Source organism: Electrophorus electricus, chromosome 23, assembly GCF_013358815.1.
Source record: "Electrophorus electricus isolate fEleEle1 chromosome 23, fEleEle1.pri, whole genome shotgun sequence".
Classification (NCBI taxonomy): domain Eukaryota; kingdom Metazoa; phylum Chordata; class Actinopteri; order Gymnotiformes; family Gymnotidae; genus Electrophorus; species Electrophorus electricus.
The window spans coordinates 10,083,707-10,111,584 of record NC_049557.1 but is presented as its reverse complement, the minus strand read 5'-3'; the positions used below and the strand labels follow the sequence as shown (position 1 = coordinate 10,111,584).

At 43.5% G+C, this 27,878-nt stretch overlaps 2 protein-coding genes and 2 pseudogenes across 9 annotated transcripts in view; 2 read left to right on the top strand and 2 right to left on the bottom strand.

The window, feature by feature from the left end:
• atp2b3a (ATPase plasma membrane Ca2+ transporting 3a) overlaps positions 1 to 14,871 on the bottom strand; it is a 30,238-nt gene extending 15,367 nt beyond the window's left edge. For 3 of the 6 annotated variants that reach the window (XM_027025872.2, XM_027025874.2, XM_027025877.2), the window contains exons 1-13: positions 14,403 to 14,871; positions 12,262 to 12,477; positions 7,827 to 8,024; positions 7,379 to 7,636; positions 6,191 to 6,316; positions 3,832 to 3,957; positions 3,354 to 3,422; positions 3,111 to 3,149; positions 2,781 to 2,945; positions 2,079 to 2,293; positions 1,544 to 1,786; positions 910 to 1,151; positions 68 to 302 (exon numbers count right to left, since the gene is read on the bottom strand). In XM_027025872.2, coding sequence (XP_026881673.2) covers positions 68 to 302; positions 910 to 1,151; positions 1,544 to 1,786; positions 2,079 to 2,293; positions 2,781 to 2,945; positions 3,111 to 3,149; positions 3,354 to 3,422; positions 3,832 to 3,957; positions 6,191 to 6,316; positions 7,379 to 7,636; positions 7,827 to 8,024; positions 12,262 to 12,477; positions 14,403 to 14,427 — 2,157 coding nt within the window. In that variant the 5' untranslated portion in view covers positions 14,428 to 14,871. Of the gene's footprint in view, positions 1 to 67; positions 303 to 909; positions 1,152 to 1,543; positions 1,787 to 2,078; positions 2,294 to 2,780; positions 2,946 to 3,110; positions 3,150 to 3,353; positions 3,423 to 3,831; positions 3,958 to 6,190; positions 6,317 to 7,378; positions 7,637 to 7,826; positions 8,025 to 12,261; positions 12,579 to 14,402 lie in introns of all 6 variants that reach the window. The other 3 variants (XM_027025873.2, XM_027025876.2, XM_027025875.2) reach the window with 2 other exon arrangements.
• Positions 14,872 to 15,928: 1,057 nt separating this feature from the next.
• Positions 15,929 to 19,567, top strand: LOC113587293 (annotated as a pseudogene).
• LOC118240687 lies at positions 19,564 to 22,837 on the top strand (annotated as a pseudogene).
• Positions 20,708 to 27,314, bottom strand: dedd (death effector domain containing). 3 transcript variants are annotated; one of them, XM_027025884.2, is made up of 5 exons: positions 27,143 to 27,314; positions 25,393 to 26,086; positions 24,562 to 24,669; positions 24,130 to 24,267; positions 20,708 to 23,554 (listed from the first exon to the last, which is right to left on the bottom strand). In XM_027025884.2, exons 2-5 carry the CDS (start codon positions 25,952 to 25,954, stop codon positions 23,151 to 23,153), a joined length of 1,212 nt encoding a protein of 403 aa, XP_026881685.1. In that variant the 5' UTR covers positions 25,955 to 26,086; positions 27,143 to 27,314; the 3' UTR covers positions 20,708 to 23,150. The 3 variants fall into 3 exon arrangements, with proteins under 3 accessions (XP_026881685.1, XP_026881686.1, XP_026881687.1); XM_027025885.2 differs by having other exon boundaries at positions 27,147 to 27,314; XM_027025886.2 differs by lacking the exon at positions 27,143 to 27,314 and adding an exon at positions 26,547 to 27,126.
• Positions 27,315 to 27,878: the final 564 nt, after the last annotated feature.

Sequence of the window (27,878 nt, the reverse complement as noted above, 5' to 3'; positions counted from 1 at the left end):
TCACACAGGGCTGTTTCACCTTATAATGTTGAGTAGATATCTGTATTTGGTCAGAGTGAAAGCTCACCTCAGGCCGGACCGGGTCTTCGATGCCAACGACTGTTATACAGGTGAGGTTGGTGATGATATCAGCCTCATTCTCCCAGGGTGGGACCGGGTCGGCAGGAAGATCTCGGTAAGCCACACAGATGGTACGGAGACCATCACACGCCATCGGCTCAATCACCTTCTTCACCATCTCGTCTCGGTCCCTGGGCCTGAATGGACATGCCACTCCCTCCCGGGACATGATGGACCAACACCTACAGGGTGCAAGGACACAGCAGCCTTGTTTATGATTTACCACAACAGGGAGATTACTGCAGTAAGGGAATTACTACAGTCAGGGAATTACTACAGTCACAACTCATATACTGAATGTCTGGCAATGTCTCGCTGTTTTCAAACGTCAGTGTCACATTACAGCTGAACACACTTTCAGGAGAGCAGAAACTGCCCTATTCTAAGTGCATGACCTAACAAACACCTGTGACTGGCTAACATCACAATGATTGATAGAGGGAGCAGGAACAGCGATGATCTTTAAGGTCACATTTATAACTATATGACTGGGTGAACCTTCGCTTTCTCTCAGATATACCCAGCAGAAATCTTTCTTTTAGTTTCAGTGCAGTCTGTACTATAATACACATAAGCCAGCAAATATGTGGTTATGTGTATTCTGATTTGCATATATGTTGATACAACATCACTGATCAACCAGTTTATACATCAGAATTTATACAACAGGTCCAATTTATACAACAAAAATACATCATCCCAAAAACAGCACAATTTTCACACTTATGTACATCCTTTACATACACACCAATACACTGTCAATGTACACACATGCACATACAAACTTACTTTTTAAGCAGGATCTCAGAAGCTCCTTTGCTATAGATGCGGAAGCTGCCGTCTGGTAGCTGTATGACGGTGCTCATGGACTTGCGGACAGAATTGAAAGTATACACCTTATAGAGCTTTTCTTCAGGGATCTGCTCTCTTACACACTGATAATCCCTCTTCAGATCCAGAACCAGGCCCAGCAGAGCACACTCGGTCTTATTGCCCACCTGCTTGGGTAAACCTCCCTCTTTATCTGCAGCCTACAGAGGGACAGAGACAGACAAAATAGAGACACAGAACAGAGACAGACAGAACAGAGACAAATAGAACAGCGACAGATAGAGAAAGATGCATTACAGGGCCGAATCCTTATTGCTGCATATACACTACATACACACAGAGAAGCACACCTGTAATATCAAACACATCTCCATCTGATGACCTGGACCCCCTGATAGCTGCTGATCATGGCAGATACATTTATGAACTTACAGGGAGCAAACAGCCTGACAGTCGGGGCATAGACAAGCCTATTGTTCAACTCAGCAGACTTACTCGACCTGCATGGCCAGGACTGTGGGAAGAACAGTTTACAACATAAACCACCCACAGATTCACACAGCCACGGCACACGTTCACACTGTCTCCTCACCATGATCTTGGAGGTGTAGGCGGAGTTGAGGGAGATAGCGTTGGTGAGCATGTCCAGCGTATGGAGGTTGATGTGCTGTGGTGCTGGGATCTCCTGGAAGTGCTGCTCTCCCACATACATCTGCACAGCTGTCATGCGGTTGGTGGTCAGCGTTCCAGTCTTGTCCGAGCAGATGGCCGTGGCGTTCCCCATCGTCTCACAGGCGTCAAGGTGACGCACTAGGTTGTTGTCCTTCATCATTTTCTAAGACCACAAGCACAGAGATGTATAATCCATATACCAGTTCCACAATAAGAAAAAATGTAACAAAAATCATAACATTCTGTGGCCCTATACAGTGAGTTTAATTTTCTTAAGTGGCAAATATAAAGAAATATAATGTAACTGTAAAGTTATAATAAATTACTGAATAAGTTTCTTAAGTAAGGGCAGTAATTAAAAAAGATGACTTCAAAGCCTGCTCTCTGTAAGGAGCCGCTATCTTACTGGGAGACAAACTAGTGAAAAGAGCTCACTGAGTTATACGCTGACACACCTTTACAGAGTAGGCCAGGGAGATAGTGACAGCCAGAGGGAGGCCCTCGGGCACTGCCACAACCAGAACCGTCACCCCGATGATGAAGAACTTGACGAAGTACTGCACGTATATTGGGGTACAGTCCGTGAGCCACAGGCGTCCCTCAATCACAAACGTCTCGATTACAAAGTAGAGCATGAGGATAACCACAGTGATGGCTGACATCACCAGACCTAGGAAAGAAGGTTTGCCCCACCACTTCAGATCAACATGCCACTCACATTAACAGTCTCCATTAGCACTGTCAATCTCTGGAGACAGTCCTGGAGAATCCTACTGTGACTTGTTAATATTCCTGTCATGGCTTGGTAACCTGTCCTGAGTATCGATCTATAAGATAAAACCTAACCCTAACCCTCTGCCTCTTATCAAAGCAGCTGCTAGCAAGATTATGGAAGTGGAATGATGTGAATAGCGCTACAGCAGTAAAACACTGTGCTGTTGGGAATTTCTATGCTCTTAACAATCCAGATGTAACTCATTAAGGCATGCGGTCATGAGCACACACTCAAATACTGAACTACACCTTCTTTGTGTAAAAGGAACACAGTTTCCCACCTTTAGCATCCAAAGACTTCTTGCAATACTTTTTTCAATCAGTAATCCATATGGATGGGTTACACCAGTCACAGGAAGTGAGCTGAGACAGAGGGCTGTCACCTGCTTTCCCGATCTGCACAGCCAGCTTGGTGAGCTTGCCCTGGAGGACTGACTTCTCTTTCTTGGGCACACTGGCTTTCTTCTTCTCTCTCTCCTCCACATCGCCCCCCTCAGCGCTCTTCAAAGGCTGCATCTCCATGGCAACACCTTCATCCTGCTTCTTTGCTATTGTGGGCAATATCAGAAAGAGATTCAACCAATAGGATTAGAGGAGAAAATTTTACATTTGCTGCCAAACCTCATATCACCAAATGTGCGAATGAACTATGTTTCTGATTGAATTTTAAGTTCATTATGAGATGTCTCATTTCAAGTGAGCTACATGGTTACCTTTGTTTGGATTGTTTTCCAAAGTGCCATCTTGTTTTCCTGTGAAAGATAACTATTATGAAGTGAAAACTCACAGTGAGCCAAACCCACACATCAGCAAGCAGACAAAGTGATAGAAAAACATCTATAAGAGCAGCACATGAACAAAGGTGTGGAGAAGGTGTGCTAAAGGAGGAGATGTAAACCTAATACCGCACGTGCTAGTCACTCCAGAGCTCACTGCCAGCTGTGGGCAGTACCTACCATTAACAACGTTGCACTCTTTGGTAGACGCGTTGGGAAACTGCATGGGTGAGCTACTAGTGATCTCAGCTTTGGTTAGCAAATAGGGAACAGGGCACAGATGAGGGTAACATGCAAAACAAAGAATGAGAAAACAAAAGTTAAATGAAAACTATGAAATACTGAATCAACATGAATGAATAAACATTTCTAGTGTGCCTCTTTGGGCACTGATAGCCCTAAAGTGTCTTAGTCTGGAAGTGAACTGAAATTCTTCAGCTGAAAAAAGGTTACACAGAAATGTCCAGATACAGGGTCATCGTGAGGTGAACTTCGGTGTCTCTCCCTAATTAAACCAGAGTCCATTTAATGCACATCTTTGGACAGTGACTCAGTACAGAGCAGCAGGGAGACGGCCCCTCCCACTCCCCTCTCCCATACCTAGCTGGAATTAGCTTGCTCTCTGCCGTTGATGTGAGGATGTGTCTGGATGTCCTACCCTTCCGGCTGGTCTTGTCCTCCTCCATATCGCCGGCACCCAGCAGGGTGAAGATGATGCCAGTCTGAGAGTTGATGCCAACAGCAGTCACCACCATTTTCCCCGAACCCTCCATGACATGGGTGCCTGGATAACAGCACAGGGAAGACTCTAAGCACACTTTTCTGGAAAACCCTTACCATGAGGTAAGTGTGACTGTGAGGTTCCAGATAAGACAACCTGAATCTGTACTCCAGCACCACATACTCCAGTACTGCACATACTCATTACACTACTAAAACATCCCTATGTATCATTAAAATGCCCCGAAACATTTTAACAATTTTCTGTAGTTCCTCAATTTTCTTCTGCATCCTATACTGGGCTGTATTACTAAATCATTAATTTCAATTAAATAAATATATGAGAAATGTCACGGAATGCTCCCCTCCCCCCTAGTCACGTGGTACGGCCCACCGCGTGCAATGGGCCTTAATCGTCTTGTTTGTAACCACGCCTTTGCTCTTAGCACACACCTGCACATGGTTTAATCTGGTAATGTCTATGTGTACTTAAACCACTGTGGGAGTGTGCTCTGTTGTTGGTTATTGAGCACGTTCACATTCGTGATAGTGTTCACGATGTTCATCGTATGTGTATTCATGTTCACCCTTTATGTTATATGTGACTGCCTTTGTCTTCCGTGTTTTTCAAAAAATGTCTGTCTCTGTTGAGGGAGTCTGTATGTCCTGCTCCTTGTGCTGCGGCACTCGGGCCATTACAAATAAAACAGACAGACAGATTTCAATGTCTCTTATTGGGCTTACATGTTAGTAATATATTGTTACAATACATTAGGAAAGCAACATAAAACATACTGCTCTATTTAACCTACTACATTTATCTGTGTGTGTGGCTTTGGTTTCATCTTCAGTGGGACTCCTGCCTGCCATAAAAGGCTTGAATGATTAAAACAACACACAGATACCACTGACCCCCATCCACAAAACACCTCATGACAATGTTTGGGTTTTATGCTCAGCATGTAAAGTTGCTTAAATCTCTTCAGTAAAGATGTTTAAATCTCTTCAGTAAAGCTGTTTACAGCTCTTCGGTAAAGATGTTTAAATCAATTTAGTAAAGCTGCTTACAGCTCTTCAGAGAAGATGGTTCCAGCTCTTCAGTTTCTTACAGTTTCTGTGAAGAGCAATAAGAATCTTAACTGAAGAAGATAAGTTCTTCACGGAAACTGGTTATGGCTCTTCACGGAAGCTGGTTATGGCTCTTCATGGAAGCAGGTTGCGACTCTTCACAAAAGCTGGTTACGGTTTATTATGGTTACAGGTTCTAAAGATGATAAAACTGAATAAAGAGAAATCTTTTGTATTAAATTGGAGCCAAGTAGAAAAACAAATTGGATACTGATTTTTGTAAATTTCTCTGATGGCGGATTGTATTTTATTTTGTGTGTCTTCCACTAAACTCCCCTCTCCATCAGCGCTTGGACATTTCAGAAAAGTGATGGGCCCGGTCCTTATTGTCCTGCTGTGTAGGTGTATGCTGTACACACTCTAATGTAGTTGTGCTGTGTATACACAGGACGAATATCAGATGCTCTTGGGTAGTGTGGTAATTATAATTTTATTATAATTATAAGGCAAACAGAGATCTAAGGGACCTTGCAGCTCCTCTCTGGGAAGCAGAAATCAGGAAGGAGTCTGATTATTTCCTGATCACTCTCCAGGGACACACACAGAGATCAGACTGTCATTTATGTCCTGCTCCATACCACCAGTCCCATCCTCACAAAGTGAAAATTAAGTGAGCTTACTGACACATGGCGCAACAAACTAACTGATATTGTGGCTCGTCCTTAAACCTGCAGTGCAGTGTGATGAAACAAGTGTGTGATTGAGAATGAATATGGAGTAGATAGAGAGGCAGGGGATGTCTGATGTCACAGCAGCAGCTAACCTAACCTGTATGCCATCTCTGAGTCTACATGTCTGTCAGGTTGTCATTAGTCCTCATTAGTCTTTGTATTTAAACCAAAGCTGTAGTCTTTGCAAGTCTTGTAATCTTGTGGTACGTTTCTGAGCAGTTTGTTATCTTGTCTGTTTCTCTGGTTATTTGGATTACCCTCTGTGCCTGTTCCCTGTCTGTTTTGGTTTGCCTCGCTGACTGCTCTTCTGGATTTTTGACCGTTACAACATCATATTGTGAGTCTTTACACCATACTTCACTACCAACACTTCACCCGAAGACAACCTGAATACAACAAAAAGCTGCTGAGAAATTTACAGTAAACAAAACACACAGACCCACACAGACCCTACATTGCCTGACTGACACACACACACACACACACAGAGCTACCAACCTGACAGCAGCATTGGGTCTTTATCAGCTGCTTTGTGTACATGGTCAGACTCTCCGGTGAGGGAGCTCTCATCAAGCTTCAGGTCGTTACCCTGAATCAGGACTCCATCAGCAGGGAGGAGATCACCTAGTCACACACCACAGGCAAGGCCATTATGTCATAATCCAGTCCCAAAACTAGCCTTAAAGACCCAGGGATCATGGCACTAAACTAGAGGGTTATAACAGGCCTAACTAAGAATGGTCTGGGGTGCATAAATGACTTCACACTGTCAGAGGCCACAACCTGTTATGCTACTCAAACAGAGCACAGTAGTATGGCCAAAGAATCATACACCCATACAAATATGAACACATGGATAAGAATATTTTAAAAATATGAATTCCCAGCACCAGATGAGCCTTGTTCACAAGTGCTAACAGAATGGTAGGCTTTTAGGCTTTCTGTTAGGAAGAAAATTAAACTAATGACTTACAAATTGGCTAGCTCTGTGAAAAACTGCATGAACTTCAACAGTTCAATGCAAAATAACTCTAACACTAAGAGTTTTCCTCTAGGTAGTGTCATTGTAGCCTGTGTTGCTTATTGAAGCTTTAGCCAACATTAGGACCACCATTTTACACTGGAAGGGGAAGATTTCGGGCTAAATACTGGACACTGGAAAAGTATTCATAGGACACATGTGTATGAGCATAATGTGCTCAGAAGAGCAATGACGCAAATTTCCCTCCTGTGCATTATTTTCTGATATGCCATATATGACATAACACAATACATATACCATTTCCAGCCCTGTCATTGCCTGACGGTAACACAGACAATTAAAAACCCACCCAATCACACTGCTGAATCAGGTAAGCAGGAGTGCTAAACATTTAAATTTTAACATTAAAAAATAAACTTTAAAAGCAAAATGAATCTGTAGTTTTAAAAGAGTTGGAACCACACTGACAAAATAAATCAAAACATAAGATCTGCTATATCATTACATCCTGCTGGTGACACACAATCTCCACAAACACAAGCAGCTCAGTAAATAAAATAAATAAAGACAGCAACGTGCCATGTGCAATTATTCCCTGCCCCAAAACCATGAACTAAAAACACAGTCTGCACTCACTAGAGCATAAATATGAATGTAGGTTCAGTACACTACATTTCTGAAAGAGGTGCAGGAGTGCTACTGACCATATTTGACTTGGGCCACGTCGCCCACTACCATGTCCGCCACAGGGATCTGGAGGACGGTGCCGTTGCGGACCACAGCAAAGCGCTGTTCCTGCTCAATACGACTCTGCAGGCCACGAAACTGCTTCTCTTTGCTCCAGTCATTAAAGGCCGTGACCAGCACGACACACAGCACAGACAGCAGGATAGCAGCACCCTCTATCCAGCCTGCCTCAGCTTCACCCTCGTCCTCCACCCCACCAGAGACATTTGCACATGCTGGGGAAGGAGAGAGAGAGGGAAGGAGAAAGAGAGAGAGAGAGAGAGAGAGAGAGAGAAAATTGCTCCCATTTGTTGGTTTTCCATTTGTCTCAGTACACTGTAGCTGGGATTTAAGCAGACTGTACTAGCACAAAGGTTTCCCAGCAGTAGCAGGTAAGTGTAAATTAAAGTATTGTGCACAGGTTACCTTCGCTATTGCCATCGGGAGGCTGGTAGAAGGACAGCCCAAGGGAGATGACGGCAGCGATCTCCAGGATGATGAGGGTCACGTCTTGCAGAGCCTCCCACACCAGCTGCAAGAACGTCTTGGGCTTCTTGGGAGGTATGAAGTTGCATCCAAACACCTGCTGCCGCGTCTCAAGGTCGCCAGGAACGTCCGGTAGACCTGCAGGCATGTGTGGACAGCCGTAGGGTCAGTTCCTCTTTAACACCTGCCTCTGCCGTTATGAGCCCATGCTGGAGGGGGACATAGTACTCACACAAAGTTTTACGCCCTTAGGCCTCTGAAATAAACAGACATGTTCTCTGAAACAGAAAGACCCCACAGCCCGTCATCACATCACAGTGTCATTGTCAGGTACTACAGCATGCAGCTTCAAATTACACAGGAAGGAAGCAAAAGGCAAAAGGAGGTGGTTGCCATCCCAGTCTACGGGATTTGACCTACTCCAAACCCCACCTACTCCAAACCCCACCTCCTCTAAACCCCACCTCCTCTAAACCCCACCTCCTCTAAACCCCACCTCCTCTAAACTCCACATCCTCCAAACCCCATCTCCTCTAAACTCCACCTCCTCCAAACCCCACCTCCTCTAAACTCCACCTACTCCAAACCCCACCTCCTCTAAACGCCACATCCTCCAAACCCCACCTCCTCTAAACTCCACCTACTCCAAACCCCACCTCCTCTAAACCCCACCTCCTCTAAACTCCACCTACTCCAAACCCCACCTCCTCTAAACGCCACATCCTCCAAACCCCACCTCCTCTAAACTCCACCTACTCCAAACCCCACCTCCTCTAAACTCCATATCCTCCAAACCCCACCTCCTCTAAACTCCACCTACTCCAAACCCCACCTCCTCTAAACGCCACATCCTCCAAACCCCACCTCCTCTAAACCCCACCTCCTCTAAACTCCACCTACTCCAAACCCCACCTCCTCTAAACTCCACCTACTCCAAACCCCACCTCCTCTAAACCCCACCTCCTCTAAACTCCACCTACTCCAAACCCCACCTCCTCTAAACGCCACATCCTCCAAACCCCACCTCCTCTAAACTCCATATCCTCCAAACCCCACCTCCTCTAAACTCCACATCCTCCAAACCCCACCTCCTCTAAACTCCACCTACTCCAAACCCCACCTCCTCTAAACTCCACCTACTCCAAACCCCACCTCCTCTAAACTCCACCTACTCCAAACCCCACCTCCTCTAAACTCCACCTACAGCAAACCCCACCTCCTCTAAACTCCACCTACTCCAAACCCCACCTCCTCTAAACTCCACCTACAGCAAACCCCACCTCCTCTAAACTCCACTTACTCCAAACCCCACCTCCTCTAAACGCCACATCCTCCAAACCCCACCTCCTCTAAACTCCATATCCTCCAAACCCCACCTCCTCTAAACTCCACATCCTCCAAACCCCATCTCCTCTAAACGCCACATCCTCCAAACCCCACCTCCTCTAAACTCCATATCCTCCAAACCCCACCTCCTCTAAACTCCACATCCTCCAAACCCCATCTCCTCTAAACTCCACCTCCTCCAAACCCCACCTCCTCTAAACTCCACCTACTCCAAACCCCACCTCCTCTAAACGCCACATCCTCCAAACCCCCTCCTCTAAACTCCACATCCTCCAAACCCCACCTCCTCTAAACTCCACATCCTCCAAACCCCACCTCCTCTAAGCCTCACCTCCTCTAAACCCCACCTCCTCTAAACTCCACCTCCTCCAAACCCCACCTCCTCTAAACCCCACCTACTCCAAACCCCACCTCCTCTAAACTCCACCTACTCCAAACCCCACCTCCTCTAAACTCCATATCCTCCAAACCCCACCTCCTCTAAACTCCACCTACTCCAAACCCCACCTCCTCTAAACCCCACCTCCTCCAAACCCCACCTCCTCTAAACTCCACCTACTCCAAACCCCACCTCCTCTAAACTCCATATCCTCCAAACCCCACCTCCTCTAAACTCCACCTACTCCAAACCCCACCTCCTCTAAACGCCACATCCTCCAAACCCCATCTCCTCTAAACTCCACCTCCTCTAAACTCCATATCCTCCAAACCCCACCTCCTCTAAACTCCACATCCTCCAAACCCCACCTCCTCTAAACTCCACCTCCTCCAAACCCCACCTCCTCTAAACTCCACCTACTCCAAACCCCACCTCCTCTAAACTCCACATCCTCCAAACCCCACCTCCTCTAAACTCCACATCCTCCAAACCCCACCTCCTCTAAACGCCACATCCTCCAAACCCCACCTCCTCTAAACTCCATATCCTCCAAACCCCACCTCCTCTAAACTCCACATCCTCCAAACCCCACCTGCTCTAAACTCCACCTCCTCCAAACCCCACCTCCTCTAAACTCCACCTACTCCAAACCCCACCTCCTCTAAACTCCACATCCTCCAAACCCCACCTCCTCTAAACTCCACATCCTCCAAACCCCACCTCCTCTAAACTCCACATCCTCCAAACCCTATCTCCTCTAAACTCCACCTCCTCCAAACCCCACCTCCTCTAAACTCCACCTACTCCAAACCCCACCTCCTCTAAACTCCACATCCTCCAAACCCCACCTCCTCTAAACTCCACATCCTCCAAACCCCACCTCCTCTAAACTCCACATCCTCCAAACCCCACCTCCTCTAAGCCCCACCTACTCCAAACCCCACCTTCTATAAACTCTACTTCCTCCAAACCACACCTCCTACCTCGGCCAAACTTATTCAACAACATTCATATTTTCTATCATCCAACTTTATGCTTCTTACTTTCATCTGATATCTCTCTCAGAAATGTCACACTGCAAAAGCGACTGATTTTCAAGTAACCTCCAATCTCTCCCTCAAACCTGGTGTCTTTGGTCAAATACCTCACTCTACCATGGTGTATTTTACCAATAACCTTATAAAAATGGCACGTTAGTTAGGTTATTGGTAAATATTTACTCTAACCTGGCATCTTTTGCCAAATGAGGCAGAAAACATAAGTCTTTGAGAGTGCCTCTCAGGCAGCCCTGCTAGACAATAGGTCACTGGAAGGTAGAACATTTACCTGCCGTTACCATGGTTATAAAGGGTTCTGCAAAAAATTATCCATTCTCCTTTTACTCAGCCATTTATAAATGACTTTTTAAAATTTTTATCTGCATAAAACTCCTGGATTTAGAGGCTGTTCTGTACATTACTAGAATGTAATCAAAGCTAAACATATTGTAAAAACAAGCTGAATGTTAACATAACTGTCATTACAAAGTAGTATGAAAAACAGAAAGGAGGGGAGCCTCTTTAATTGAGTTTCTGGAACTGTATAGGGACAGAGTGGGGAGGGGGGTTACACTGCAGCGACAGAGTGGGGGGGTTGTTCCTACACAATTCCTGTTCTTACAGGGAGTAGACATTTTATAATCCAAAATAAGGTTTTGTCAGATGTCTGCTACATGCACACACACAGGGAGCCCTCACACACACTGCATACACACACAGGGAACTCAGAGACACACTGCATGCACACACACACTGCATGCACACACAGGGACCTCACACACACACACACACACACACTGCATGCACACACACAGGAAACTCACACACACTGCATGTAAACACACAGGGAGCTCACACACACATACACACAAAAAGAACCTCAACAGTTATGCAACAAAAGGCAACTAGGCTAGAGATGCCAATAACTGTATAGTTTAGTATACTCGAATATAGTATAGTATAGTATTATACTTTCCAAGAAGTAGATATATATACTAGCTGTAAGTAAATTATGTCTGCACACAGGGGGCACAGACTCACAGACATATCTATAGACAAACACACACACACACACACTTTAAGCACACTACAGGATTCATTAAAGAACCACACACGCAAAAATGCAATGCAACCCTCCTGAAGAGAGAGGACCATTGTAGAGTCATGTGTAGGACGCCATATGAGGAGCCATGAGACCAGAAAGCACATTCCAGATGACGTCAGTTCAGTAGCCTGTGAAGGAGCTAAGGAACCATGTCCTCTGTGGTGTTACAGCGCTCTACACTGGGGTATTAAGGCCACATTTTCACATGTACTAGGCTCCAAAAGACACTAGGCATTATTAGTCTGCTCATCTCTTATCAGGGTTCAGATAAGTGTGTTTAGTAGGATATAAAGGCCAAACCTGCTCCAAGAATATATTATCTGTACCTCGTTTACTAAAACAACAGAGTTCGATCCATTATGTAATCTACTCAGTAGCACTGTAATCAAAAGGTTCACAATAGAAAAGCACTGCCTGTGTCACCGAGGAGAGGCCATCTCTAGTGGACACCCATGACCCAGTGGAGCGTGAGGACAGTACTACAGCGTTCTGTCTCTGTCCACTCACCGTCTGTGGGTGAGGTTTTCAGTCTGTGGCACAGTCCCTCAGTGTCCTTGTAGATGTCCTGGATCTTTTGCAGTGCCTCTGCTCCACGGAGTTCCATCAGGGCTCGCAGCTCCTCCAGAGACACCCCAAAATCAGCCTCACACCCTCCTCCATCCTTCCTGGGATTGTTAGGGTGAAAGCGCACGGAGCTATTTGCCATGTCTCCCATGGTGCATGCTGTCCGGGGAGAAGAGAGACGTCGCTTAGGCAGGGGTCTGCACAGGGACCGATGTGCTGCTCTACTCCTGCTGATCCTGGCCCGCTGCCACGATGCTCCGCTTTTGTACAAAGAAAACAGAATTATAAAGACTTTGTAATAACAAAAAACTTTTTTCAGAATCCTGTTGGTATACAGCTAGCTACAGCTCAATATTCCTGCAGACTATTGAGTTTATTTTGTAGGAGAGTCTGTGGTGGATAATGGCTTTGGACACTTAGAAATATTAAAACAAGGCTTTCAGTTGCATAAATAGAAAAACATTTTAATGGGATATTTTTGCATTAAGCATATTCCAGTCACCTTGGGACAATACATTGTCTCTCTTGTAAACCTGCTCTATAATGCAATATTATCTAAAATATTAATATTAGCATAATTTAACAACCTTTCATTTCATTCTGAAATATGTAGCAGATAAATTCCAATGCATTAAAAAATAATTAAAAAAAAACTATTGTATCAAGTAAATCCAGTTATTTTCAGAACTCATCAAAGAGGCTTTAAACACATTCACAAAAATAATTTTACATGGTAGCTCAGGAGCCAACATTTATTTATTTATTGTTTTTACATTTTTTTTCTGTGGTGTGCTTTGATTTCGATATTTTTTATTCCTCATTCTTAATTAAGCACCGCCTGTTATGTCATGGTGTAATATCGCACTGCATAGTTACCGTTGTCATTTGAAACTGCATTGAAACAAATTGATTAATAAAAATTAAATGCAACAAACCACTTCAGTAATATTTTTCAGTGTTTTATCCTTAAATCATTTTGGATATGGGATTGCTGTGCGTAATTACGTGTGTCTCCGTACTCGAAGCAGGACTTGTGCTGTTGCCTCTTGATGCATAAAAAGCTCAAAACCAATAGAAAACACGGTTTTTGCTTGCGTTCATATCAAACTGCCCAATCCGTTGGCGGAGAGATTTACTAAGGCAACGTTGGCCGCCATCAGGCCTTACAATTTAGGATGGCACTATAGTCGGTTTAATTTGACCGGTTTCACTCATATGACACGCTTCCAGATTTAGAATAGTGAATATGAAAACTCATAACTGCCCCATTCGAACGGCTCTCGCCGTTACACTTAGTCGCTTCACAGTACAAATTATGCGCTTTGTAAATGACGTCCTTTCCTAGTAACCTTCAGAAATCCGCTCTTCACCTTGGTCCACAGTAAACCTTATCCGTGCGCTTGCGTCTTAACTGCCCACGCAGCCACCGCATTATTCTGTCTGGAAATATTCTGTTTAATGTCGGCCCCAGACGGCATAAATGTAATTGGAATTACGCGATGGAAATGAACATTAAGGGCATTCTTAGGGATTAACATAAGAACTCGCGTGCCAGAAAAAACAGAATGCACAAACGTTCAGGGTGTTCAGTTACAGGTAGACAACCGATTTTCTAATGTTCTCTCAGCCTGAGAATGGATTTTGAGATTGTTGATTAAACATTTTCCTTAAGTAGATTTCTTTTCAGTTTACTACATTCCATTTTATATATACTACATGCTAGTTTTTATTAAAAGTTCACTCTAGTGAGCATTGCATTATATTGGTAATTAAAGAGAATAGTTCGTAAAAGGTCCATACATTTTCGTACTATTTCCGTTATGATTTGATAGTGACCAGGCCAAGAAAACAGAAATGCACCTGTAGGATCAACCACCACATCAATAACAGATGGCTGTTATCATTTTTGGACTTGTTGACTGTATACCTCAATTATGCGTCTCATAATTTCCATACGTACACGCGAATGTATGTTACTTAATTACATTAATACTTAAATCGCGCTAGACACAGCTGAGCACAAATAAGTTTGAGGCGAAATTTTACGTTAAAAGAAGTGTATGAATGTTAAATGTTTTACTCACCGGGCAGGCCATGCTCCAAGGACATTTTACGCCGGAGTTTAAAAAAAAGAGAGAGAGAGATGGAAGTAAACTGAAACCTCCTCAAAACACATCCGTCACAGAAAAAACATAGATCATTCCATCTGTAATCGTTATTCCAAGAGTTGACGATGCTCGCAGGTTAAAAATATAATAAAGAAAAAACCCTGGCAACCCACGCGGGAGAGGACGACTGTTAGGACTTCATCTTACGCGGAAGAAAACTGAGTGATGCAGATGACAATGTAACATGTCGTATAAATTATTACATTAAAACTACTACATCAGCTTGTGAGATGGCAGGGTCGCTGTGTTTACATCATTAGTGTTATCTGGAGCTGTCTGTCGAGAAGCTACAAACGCATATGAATAAGTGTAAACTGGGGTCTACATGTTATAAGCCCGTTTGACGCGGAGAGCGCTCGCGTCTCAGGGTGATGGCAGCATCCGAGCGATTTCTGCAGCGGAAGAATGAGATCAAGGGGAGGGGAGATAGGATAGCGCTGCTCTCCAGACACCCCCCACCCACCCCCATCTCTCACTCCATCGCTCTCCGTCAACGTCCGCAACCGCCTCCTCTCGCATGCCAACGCGATCATAATAAACGATGAAAAAAGCAAATAAGACCAAAGTAAGCAAGCATGAGGAAGGGTTCGTTTGCTGATAGGCTTGGAGCATTATTTACAAGACAGGAAGGAAGGAAGAAGAAGAAGAAGAAGAAGAAGAAGAAGAAGAAGAAGAAGAAGAAGAAGAAGAAGAAGAAGAAGAAGAAGAAGAAGGTGATGATGATGACGACATTCTGTAGATGATGAAGATCATGATGACACTCTTACATGCACAACACTAAGCATTAATTATACAGAGTAGGCTCCTGGTGTCTGCTCCATGTTAGTTGCTTCAATAAACCATCATTCTTCATGTGTAACATCTGTCACGGAAACGGTAGTCCTATTCAGGAACACATTACTGTAAGACTTGTTCAACAAAGAGCAACACAGGGCCCAGTATCTTATTTTTTGACATACTGCTGTGTGACCAATGGGAATATAACTTACAATGTTCTATTCGTTTTTGCATTCCTATGCATTTGATGCCCCCTTCTGGTGACAAGCTAAACTCCACCAGAAAACATAACAGGTTCGTTTCTCTGCCACCAGTAACGAAATGTTCAGGTAAGGTGCTGTATTGGACTAATCCTTAAATTATATTTCATATATGAGTAGTTGATATTTATCAAGTTCCACTATGTAAAACTGTCAATGTTGACTGCTGAAATTGCCAATGGTAACTCCATACAAAAAGTGTCTGAGACAGTCCATGACCTCTTATCCATGTGTTACAGTTCCAGTCTACAGAAATGTCAGGAATGGCTGGCTGCCCTCCTGGCGTCCCTGTTTCCGTGGTTTCCCGGTCGTATCTGTTTTCCTTTGCGTCCCTGCTCTGTTCCTTGGTTTCGTTTTCGCCGCCCCTCGTCTGCTCCTTCGTTCCGGTCCGTGCTTTGGAGCTCCCTGTTCCTATGTACACCTGAATCTGTTTACTGCCTAATTGTCCTGGTTATTTGTTTCGTCTCCTAGCTTGTCGGTTATTTCGGTAAGTCTGGTTTGTCTGCCGTGTTAGTATTACGCCTGCTATTATTATTATTGTCGTCACCCTTGCCTTGTCATTTGCCTCGTTCATGTGTTACTTTGCCTCTGTTGGTTTTGCTCTGCGTGATTGTTTCCCTCATGTAATGAACCGCCTCCCTGCGCGTGCATTCTGCCTCTCGCCTATTCCTAAGGCAAATCGTTACAATAGAGAGGAACCAGCCCCAAAATATCGCAGCTTTCTTCATGTACTATCTAGTTTGAAGAAAAGTTTTCTTTTAAACATTAATGTAAAAATGTTGTTTACGGAAAAGAGCGAATCAATCTCATTAGGAAACTACCCTGATAGACTGCACATGGCCTTCTACTGGCCAAAATAACGAACAGAAACACATCATTGGAAACAAGATAAAATGTAACTTTTAACTATATCGGTAGTGTTTGCTGTCGAACACGCATTTCATTAGAGGACTAACCATAGCGAGTTTATCGGTTGAACATTTTTCGTTAGCGTAACGGACTTTACCGACAGGCTACACTACTCTCGTTACCTTCTGTGGGAGTTCGGTCACAGTGGCGTAACGGCAACACTACTGCTTTACATCGAAAGACGCAAACTACTGGGTTGCATTGGTTCACAATACATCAATTTATTTTAAGCACTCCAGTCAAACAAGCAGTCAATCTATGCCTCTTTATTTAATATTAGCTATAAAACCTTATTTTTCTTATGAAACATTATTGTATCTGTACAGAGAATGCATTTACCTTTACAGTATTCAGCAGACGCTCTTATCCAGATCGATGTATGCATTTATTTGTATGATTGTACATGTGCTCCCTGGAAACTGAACCTATGACCTTGCGCTGCCTGTCTTACTTGGTGACCTACAGAATGTTGTCATACTTATTCTTTGAGTTTCATAGCATGGGATTTCAGATACGAGTCTTTAAGGATTAACAGGGTCAAGCAACTATGTCTGTAGTAACCACATATAAAGCCATAACAGTTGAATGTTTTTAAAAACAGATGGACTTCATCTGCCCTTATAGCCTTTCCCACAAAATCCTAGCTAACTGTAACTTTAAGACATCTTTTAGGTGTGTGTTTTATTTGGGGTACTTCCGTTGCAGTTATGTACTTAAATAACTGCTAACTAGCTTTTAGAGTATAATTATCTTACTTCTGTCAGTTAAATCTGGATCGTTATCGTTTGAATGTTGTCGCGAGACAGTATGTTCCATACAGGGCGCGAGCCCCATGCACGCTGGGGCCACTCTCAGTAATTGTTTCGCTTTCAAACTAGCCAATGTTGAATTTTTTTTTTATTAAAGTACCTAAATACTTGTCGGAGTACTTGTGCGTAAATACTTACGCTAGCTGGCTAGATACATTTCAGGTCAGTTTAAAAAGAAAGGAGAGGGAGGATGTAACTGCAATGTATTTACACATTTATTAGCACAATAGGCCTCTTTAATAACGGTTAAAAATGATAAGCACTACCCGATGCGCTCTTATAATTTATTATCATGTGGGTTATGGAAAAGGGACAGCCTAACCTTAACTTTAACCCTTTATATCATTCAGAAAGTCACTTTTACAGAGTAGTGTTTAAAATAATGACCCTGTCATTGTTTCCAAAATGTAAGACAAGCTGCTGGGTTGTTATTAAAATAAACCAATAATGGAAAAAAATAACATGGGTGTGATTGGATTTTTACTCTTAAATAAGAAATGAGAGTTTCCTTTAACATATTCACTAGAATACACAGTAACAACCAACAAAAAGAAAAAGAATGGCCAGTTTTGGCATCTCAGTGACTTCGTATTAAAATTGGACTGTGAGTCTGAGAAGTTTGGAATATAATATTCCTAATCATTTGGCATAATCTGTATTTGCAAAGAACAGAACTGTAAGCATGCAGCACGCAAGTTTGTGTTGGTTGGGAGGTTGTTGAAAAGTTCAATATTTATTCGTTTAATCAAAAAACAGCATAGCCATACCTTTAATCTGTCACTGGGTCTTTCCATCTTTAATCTGTTTTTTGCAAGTTGACAGCCAGTTCACAGCTTGCAGATCAAGAAGTCCCTCAGTGAAATCACACAGTGCACAGCTGTTTGCAACGCTTACTCATATTTCGCTTACTCATATTTCAGATCCACTGTCAACAAGCCATATATGTCTACAGGTAGCTCACCTTCATTTTCTTGTATTTAAGATAGACACAGAAATACAGCAAATTTTGCCCAACAGGGTGAGTATAACCTTAATGTACTGTGATCACTGACTGCAGAAAGGACAAAGTCTGTCTGGCAAATGTTATTTGAACTGAGCACTGATCTAGGGTCCTATTACATCTTTGCATATTTTGCAGTGAGAGTAGAATATCTTTGATTTAATTTACTCTTCAAGTTGGTTACTATTTTTCATACTGTTAAATCACCATGATTAGTTAAATAACAAGTTACGTATTTTGTCTTTTTTTTCCCCCAATTACTTTTGAAAACCATTATTCATCTTTCCTAAACAGTTCTCTCTGTTTCTGACAGCAATTCTAATTTACAAAATGTCTTTTGTGGTATTGTTTTATTTTTGAAACCATGTGTAAGAGCCCTGATCTTAGTAAGCCAGCAGCACATGGCTTTCCTAATCAGATTAGTTGTCATTCACTGAAATTCACTTATATTCATAAAAGCTACTCTGCTGTTTGCAATAGAACTGATTTGGTCTCATAGTTATTAAAGGAAACTGCAGAATCCAAACTACCGATGGCAGGGTTTTCATAACTAACTCAATGAGTTAGTCATACAACATGCACAATAAGCAAGCAGACATTACCCATATACTTATGCATGATCATCAAAATCGCACAAAGCACCAAAGAGTCATTTAACACATTTAAATAACCTACCTTCATTTCTAGGCAATGCATTTCCATACCTCAGTGTGTCAACTCCTTACTGCCCCCTTGTGGACCTATGCTCAACTCACCAGTGTAGGCAGGATTCTGGTGACCTCAGTGGATGGCAGACATTGGCTCAACATGAACACTGCGCTTCAAGAGCTCCACCGGAGAGGTCATGAGCTGAATGTGGTTTGCTCCTCCACCATTCTGCATGTCTGTGTAAGTACTGCTCACAACACCTACTGACTGTCCCAAGTTACTGATGGCAACCACCTCCATCCTGAAATGATGGCAGACTTCCTGAGGAGGAACATGTGACATATGAATGGGAAAGGATCCATTCTGTCCTTCATTGCCCTCCAGCAAGGGATCAGTAACATGTTGAAAGGGGCACACACGGAGACTGCCTTGATGGTGAGGATGATTTTGGAGGATAAAAGATTACTAAAGAAACTCAGATACCAATCACAACTCAATTCTGACTGATTATGGTTGTGTTGGGAGCATACTTGGGGCTACCACTGGTGTTCAGCATTCACTGGATAACAAACCAGGAGGGACACTTTGCTACCTCACCTTTCTTATTTCCCCTGTAACTGGGTCATTTACATTTACCTGATGCTTTTATCCAAAGCAACTTACAACTTCAGCAATTGAGGGTTAAGGAGCCCAACAGTAGCAACCTGGCAGTGGTGGGGCTTGAACTGGAAACCTTCTGATTACTAATCCAGTACCTTTACCACTGCCCTTACCATGTTCCCATGTTACAGAACTGGCAGTACAGTATTGACCAATACATTGAACACATTATTACTGTTTATCAGGGCATCATCAGTGAGTTTATAGATCCAAATTCCAGTGTTTACTCGCTTACCCAGATGGCTGACCTATGGCTCATGCGGGTTGATTTCGTTTCTGAGTTCGCTCAACCTACAATGCAAAGTGTGGTCTAGATGAGGGCTAAGCTAGAGAGATTTGTGCAGAGTTCAGGGAACATGGTGCAGTGGTGATGTCTCTTGACGGTCTACTTAGGAGTCTGGGACCAGAACTTTCTGAGGTCATGGCCTCTGCTTTTGCTCGTTTGCCACAGAAGGTGTTGTGGAGACACACAGGGCAACACACTGATAATTAACTGGCTACCTTACAACGACCTTCTGGGCAATCCAAAAATTAAGGTCACACATAGGGGTAGTAATGTTATCTTTGAGGCCATCTACCATGGCGTTCCCATGCTAGGGATACTGCGGGTGTTCATCCAGTTTGACAATATGCTTCATCTGCAAACCAGGGGTGTGACTGAAGCGGTGGAGGTTACAGCATTGGATGTTACAGCATTCTCCCTACAGGGAGAACATGCATAGAATGTCCCAAATGCATCACAACATGCCACTGAAACTGACGGACAGTGCTAACATCTGCTTGAACAGGCGAACAGAGTCCTACAAGCTGCCCTGGTACAGCTAGTGCAGTAGCTGTATTGACACTGGTGCCAGCTGTGCTTACAGCCCTGTGTTCTTCACCATGACCTGCAGGGTCTTGCTCAAACTGCTGGGAAAAAGGAATGTCCAACAGCAGTAAGAGCAGGACTTTCTTTCAATTATAATCTCAGGACATATCGTCACTGTTTTACCATGCAGTGGGCTAGTTTGCCTCTAGAAAAAGATGACGGGTATAACCATTTACAATGTCTTTCTCTGCTGTAAATCATGCTATAAAACAAATTATCATCAGTGAAACTTAAATTGTTAAAAATGTTTTTCCCAAATGACATTCAAAAAAAAAGACATGACGATTCACTGATTTTAGTTATTTGTTTTATTGATTTGTACACTGAATGAATCTGCCAACTTTTATTGATGTAAATGTTTCACTTAACACAATCGCCGCCATGGTGAACAAATAAAATGAGTCATAAATCAAATTGTCATAATAATGCAACACTTTGCAGACGCTGCTTTATTTCTCCTACATTTCAGAATGATGTATACAACCGACTAGGCTTCCAGGAGGTGAAATACTCGAGTACAAAACAAAGTGCTCTAACTTCATCTGCTCTGCTGATCTGGAGAATGCCATCTTTCCAAAAGTAGCACTCTCATTCGCCTTCTCTATGAAAACCAAAGTAGAAAAAAAGGTTAGAAAGGTTGATAAGATTTTAACTCTACTGAACACAGCTTATTTTCACTGTGATGTTTGCAGGGTTCGAAGTCATATACATGCAAGTTTTATGGACAAACACTCAAAACACAACCAACAGAACATATAACCTATATAATAGATACCAATTTTGTAACTTTGTATAATTCCATTAGGAAAACCTTACAAGAAAAATCTTTTTTTCTGCCTTCATAATAATGACAGCAGTAGCCTACACTGACCCATGGGTGACCACTATGAATGTGTCTCAATGTCTTTCAAATCAGATACAAACACCATTTCCCCAATTCACAACTTAACCTTACATGGGCAAACTGGGGAGAGCAAGAGACAGTGAGTGCAGGTAAAAGGTAAAGTGAGAGAAAGGAGTTTGGATTAGTATTTGAGATAGGCTTTGGTATTTTACAGATATTTTCTGAAGTGTTCTAAAGTAAATCTGATAACTTGAGGCTGTCTGGGCATCTGCTAACTCACTGAAAAACACTCTGATCAGTAGTGTTAGAAGGTTAGACAGGAGTGTCCCTTCACCTGGACTAAGAATGAGGAGATTTCCATCCTTCCCAGGGGAACATTCTGTCAGCTGGTCCTTAAATCAGAAGGCTATTTCTAATGCATGAAATCATTCAAAGTGAAACCCTGTTTTCAGAGTACTGAAACCTGACAAATTCTCCTAAACAGAGGGCTTCTAATCCCCTAAAGGAATGGGAGCACTGTAACACTTCAGAAAGATGAAGGGCAGAGCGCTGCCCCGCTGCAGCAAGACGCAACCCATTAACGGCATGCACATTTAAAGCAAAGATCCAAAAACCTCACACCGAATAGCAGGAAACCTATTGACCCGTGTCTGACACTGGAGAAAATTATCCTTGCAAACCATGATGTCACACCCATACTCTGGCTATATGCTGTTCATTCTGTGGAAATCATGCCCTACATGCCTGTGTAGCATTATCCAGAGTCCAAAACCTGACACCAGCTCTGCTTCTGCCTTATTAGCAAACCAATTTAGAGAAAAAGAAAAAGCATTTAGTTTTGTCCAAAACCAGAATTGCATCACAATGATCACTTTTGCAGTTTATGCCTTCCACATTTTTAGAAGTGGTCTTAGATTTTGGTTGAAAGATAACATGCTAAATCTGTCCTTTTAAGGGATAATTCAAAGGAGTCCATTCAAATGGATGTGCAGCCTCATGACAAATTGTGCATGTTTCAACATTCAACCAAGAATAAAAATGTTCATTTGTCAACTTTTGCACGTTCCAAAATTCTCTACCAGTTCTGTAACCTTTTGTTCAAATTTTCACACATTTTTAACACACATTTTATGTATGGACAATGTACCTATATGGACAAAATAAACTCACGTAAAGGAAACTGGGGAGTGAGCTCCAAGCAAGCTGTGGCACTGGCATGAGGACCATACACACTTGTACAGAGTCAAACTGCAACATGTCTACAGGGCTAAGCATTTTCTCTTTTCTAGAATACTTAAGCCTGTCAAGATGAAGTCGTCGTGCATGTTTAATTAGATTATAAATATAACACTGATCAGAGAGATGTTCCAAGCAAGTTGCTGCACCTTTTGCTCCAGTCTGTAGGCAAGCCCACTGCTGGAGGAGACAAACCTGGACATGTCCGACCTTCTCTCGCTTCACAAACGCTAACAGATTCACAGTCATGAGAACAAATGTTTGTGCAACAGTACTTGAATTTTTTTTAAAAAACAAACACACACACACACACACACACACACACACACACACACACACACACACACACAAAAAAAACTAATTTGTGGTAATTTGAGTTTTAAAAGAAACCATTAGTGTTTCTTGTCCAATGAAAATATCCCAAAAGAAATTCAATGCCTTCTTCATCCTGTACTTCCTATATTAAAGAACACTTTAATCCTTTTCTGTAGCCAGATTACTGCACCCCCCCCCCACCACCTCGTGTTACTTTAGGCCAAACTCGGCAGTCTCCTCCTTATTCCAGCTGCTCCACTGGTCAGTCCCGCTCCTTCCTCTGTTCATTAACCTGTCACTCAAGATTCTGTCCCCACCTCCAGCCTGTTCCACCTCCATTAAGATGACCCCACCTCCCGGCTTGCTGACCCCGCCCCTCCAGCCACCAGGTTCCTCAAAAGCTTCCTCCTGCCGGCCTGGTAGTCTTCCTCGTCCACATTCACGAGTAGTTTAATGGCCTCGTGGCCCACAGCCTGTTTGAGCGAGTCTGTGATGAAGACGCCCTTCAAGGCCTCCAGCAGCGAGCCATTTATGTAGTCCCGCCAGAATGCGTCCAGGTAGGTCAGCTCTGAGAACTTGATGTCGCAGATTATGGAGCCGAGGTCACGTGACTTCAGAATGGTGTTCGCTTGGTTGAAGCGCTCAAACTGCCTCTCGAGCGCCTCTTGCTTGTTGGAGAAGACGTTGCCCTGCAGAGCAGAGTCATGCTGACAGTACTCCGCTCGCACTCGAAGACGGATGTCTATGAAGAAGATTTAGGAGATGCCCATTACTACACAGGACCTCTGTGTCACAGAAATGACATCACTGTCTAAGCCAGTTGAAGTCACGAAAATGAATTCAAAAATCTACATTTAGTAGTAGAGGAAATCAACTATTAAAATGAAATGATGAGCTGTCATTTTTACAAAATCAGAATTTGCATGTTTGAATGGCTAAAGCACATTGTATTTGACAACCACTCAACTGAAATATTCCACAGTATTACTCCTGCAGTTGCTTGACTGAAGCATAGTTAGGTTATGGTGAAGATTGTAACAGGGCGTAGAGTCAGAGGGCACACAAGGACCGCAGGACACTAGTTTCCAACAGCCATGTGTGAGGACATTCACAGAACCACTATGAAAGCAGAATGAATGGAGTGTGAGACTAGAGTTTAACACCCGTGGTCCTTTCCTGGCCGCCTGGCCTCCTTCCAAACATTGCAGATGCAGAACATCAGCTGAACAGCTGTTCAACACAGCAGCATGCTAACGAAAAAGAGGCTCGGTGTGTGTGTGTGTGTGTGTGTGTGTGTGCGTGTGCGTGCGCATGTACCACAGGTCTGTTTTTCTCTGCAGTCCACTGCACTATGAGCCCTCTTCCTCCTCCGGCTGGGAGTGGGAGGTGCTGGTTTGGCCCGGGGTGGGCACACCCGGGGCTCTGGCGGCGGACAGCAGATCACAGGCTGGGGTCCTGAGACACAGAAGGACAACTCAGTGCCTGACTGAAACCTAAAGAGAAAACTGCAGTGACTGCACACGCACACACAGCAACACTGCAGAACAGATAAGCAGCACTTAAGAAAAGCTGCAGGTCTGTAAGGCTGTAACGATACACGCATTTTCAGGATCTGTACAGTTTGATTTGCTATTTGATACATGTTGAAAAAAAAATGTTTGTACATATAAATAAAACTGTAAAATCAAACATTTGGCTCAAAACTTTATTTCAAAACAAATGACTTGGCTGAAAGACAGTGGCACACACCTGCTCGCCTGTGGGGAGTGGCCTGCTGGTTCTCTGCCCCGCCTCCTCTGGGGGAAATGTAACGTACAGACGTTTCCTCCAAATACTTATCCACTGGATCTGGACACACTGAAGAACACAAGAAACACTTCTTACTTCTGCAACTTACACACAATATAATTATGATGGCAGTGGTATCTCAGTGGATAAGGTACTTCACTAGTAATCACTAGCCAAGTTGCCACTGTTGGGCCCCAGAGCAAGACCATTAACCCTCAATTACTCAAGTTTTGTTCAGACAGAATCGTAAATTGCTTTGAATTTTAAAAAAAGCATCAGCTAAATTCCATAAATGTGAATGGTGATCTAGCTATGGGCCAAAGAATGGAATCACTCACTCACTCACTCACACACACACACACACACACACACACACACACACACACACACACACACACACACACACACACACACACACAAACCAAGTTAAGCAGGCTAGCACAGACCATGTCATGAAAAAATAACCCATGGTTGTCATTACCACCATAGAATATATAATGACGTCATATATACTCTTCCAAGTCTCCTATAGCCCTAAATAGACAAATTGTATTAAATATTAATGCAAATTAATATTTAATTCAGCATGTGTGCTTGAGGCCACCCAAATTTGTGTGTGACAGCAGTGTGTAAATTGAGTAGCAAGTTGCATCTCCATAATTTATACCAAGATTTCTTATCCTGTTTGAATTGGTGATAAATATTACTGTGGAACTTTGGTACACTTGTTTAGACATATGTGCAGAACATTAATCTCACTCGAGCAGTACTCTGGGTAATGCATTGTCTCACCTGTCTGTCTCTTGCGCAACGTCACATAAGGCAGTAGGTCATGCCTGGTGATGATGCGCAGTAGCTGGAGAACATGCCGGAAGTTTGTCTCATCGCACCGTCCTTGTCGCTCTAAGGCTAACAGGAAATCCCGCCCATTCCGAATACCTCCGCGCTCATACTCGTCAATGACGTCTACGAACAGGAAGGAAAGCACTCGCACGTCCCGGTGCGTCAGCTGCGCTCCCACAATGTCGAACATGCGATGCAGCGAGTACAGCCCGTAGGCGTCGTCCACCGCCTCCTCCGGCCAGGGCTCCGAACGGCCTGATGCTGTCCTCCTGGAGGAGGCGGAGCTACTGCAGGAGGCAGAGGATGCTCGGCTCAGGGCAGGTGGCAGGGAGCTAGCGTGAGTGGGTGTAGCTGGGGAAGCACCTGCCCACCCGCCCCTAGGAGGGGAAGGTCGCGAGCGTGAGGAGGAGTCCAGTGGGTCAGGGGGCGTGTTCTGCCTGCCTTGGCTCAAGGAAGAGTTCTGTGCAGCAAGGAGGGGAGGGTTAGCGTGCCCACGCCGCTGTGAGGTCATCACTCTGCGCCAAGCAGATGGCAGGGTGGAGAGGAGCTAGTGGGATTTCCTGTCACTGATGTGAAGCTGAAAATCAGTGTTTGGATGACAGGTCTGTGCACACAGGCTTTAAACTTTATCACCAGCTTTGCTCTGTGTGAAGAAAAACAAACAAAAACACAGAACAGACTTGTAACGGCGTGCGACAACACTGAACTTATTAAATGGAGTTGTATAGCAAACTGTTAGGAAATGACTCCATTGACAAATAGAAGAGCATCTCTAATTGAGGAGAGATATGAATGCCTTAGCAGATGTGTTTGTCCACTGCCTAACAGTGCTAGGTTTCTAAATGTGTCGAGGGCTTTGTTGCTCACAAATGAAGGGCTACGTGTTATTTAAAGTCATGTCGTAACTATGAAAAACATACCGGCACATACGTGTTTATTACCAAATCGGTGACTTAATTGCTGTTTATGTGTTACATAAGTGTAAAGTCAAAATGTATTTGCCCTAGTAAGCTATAATAAAAGCTACAATATAGGCAGAGGCTCATTTAGTTCAAAAATAACATGATTTCTTGATAATTCGATTGTCGCTGTCGAAGGCTTACCTTCATCTCTGGTCAAACATTAGCCAGCTATCTAGCTAGCAAAGTATCTACAGATGGTTACAGCCCGACGCGGATAAACACGCGTACAGGCTACTGGGGAAGGACAGAGAGAACAACACAAGATCTGGATGTCTGGCCAATTAATTGACACTGGCACACACTTCGGATTCACTCAGCTAGACGACAAATGTCATTATATCTCTCTGGCACAGAAGCTAACAAAGCTATATGAGCTAGCCAGCTAATGTTTGCTAGCAGAAGAGCCAAGGAGCTGCCAAGGTAATACAAGAAGCTAGTACAAGTTAGCTATCGCTAGGTTAGCTAACCAACATAAACGTGAGGCTAAATGGATATAACTACCTAGTTAAGCGACTGGAGCCATTAAGATACCATTAGTAACAGTGACTGACAACTGAAGACACGGGTAATGCAATCTCCCTACAACTCAATGGCGTCGACTGTGTTGAGCTAACGCTAGCTGAGCTACATTACCACGAAGCTACCTTAGTTTAGCTAGCTAGCTAGCTGTTCTTCTAGTATTTGAAGGCAGTGTTAGCTATTGTGGCTAACAATTGTAAATATTTACCACACCTTACCTACTGGATATCATTCATTGCCTCAGAGTCGCTTTGACGACGAAGGTGAGTCCCTACTAGTGAACACACGACTGCTACAAGTGTAAAATTATCGTGCTTGTATATAATTTAAGCGATTTACAAAAGCTAACTAACATGTCCATTTCTGTTTCTCTGGTAAAATGAAGGAACATCCGGGATATATGTGAGCGGAAGGGGTGGGGGGCATCCGGGGGACACAGGAACACTGCGGGCGTCTCACATCCGTCTCACGTGATTTCAGTGACGTGACACATCCGATGTCAGTGACAAAGTAGCAACTTTGCAATTTTATTGGTGTTATTGGAAAATATCCATTCACATTCCAGTTACAATCTCTCGAGTTATTAGCAAATGCTGCCCACAAACAGCATCTAAAGACTATATGTATATTGTCAACAGTTATCCGGTCTAAATAGGCTATAGAGTCCCATAAAAAGAAACTGTGGAGAAAACTTGTAAACGTCATAAGAACATTGTAAATGCTAAACTATTGGGTCAAATCTTGGAGGGCTCAAACACTGCAGGGTTTAGTGTTCATCCTGTGGGGCTTACTGTTTACCCTGCAGGGGAAGTGTTTACCTTGCTGGGTTGATTGTTTACCTTGAAGGGTTTAGTGTTTACCTTGCAGGGTTTAGGGTTTGAAGATTATTTGAAAAGCTGTTTCAGGTTTGTAACAGAAATTTGACATTGCTGCCATTACTGCCAGCTTGTAATT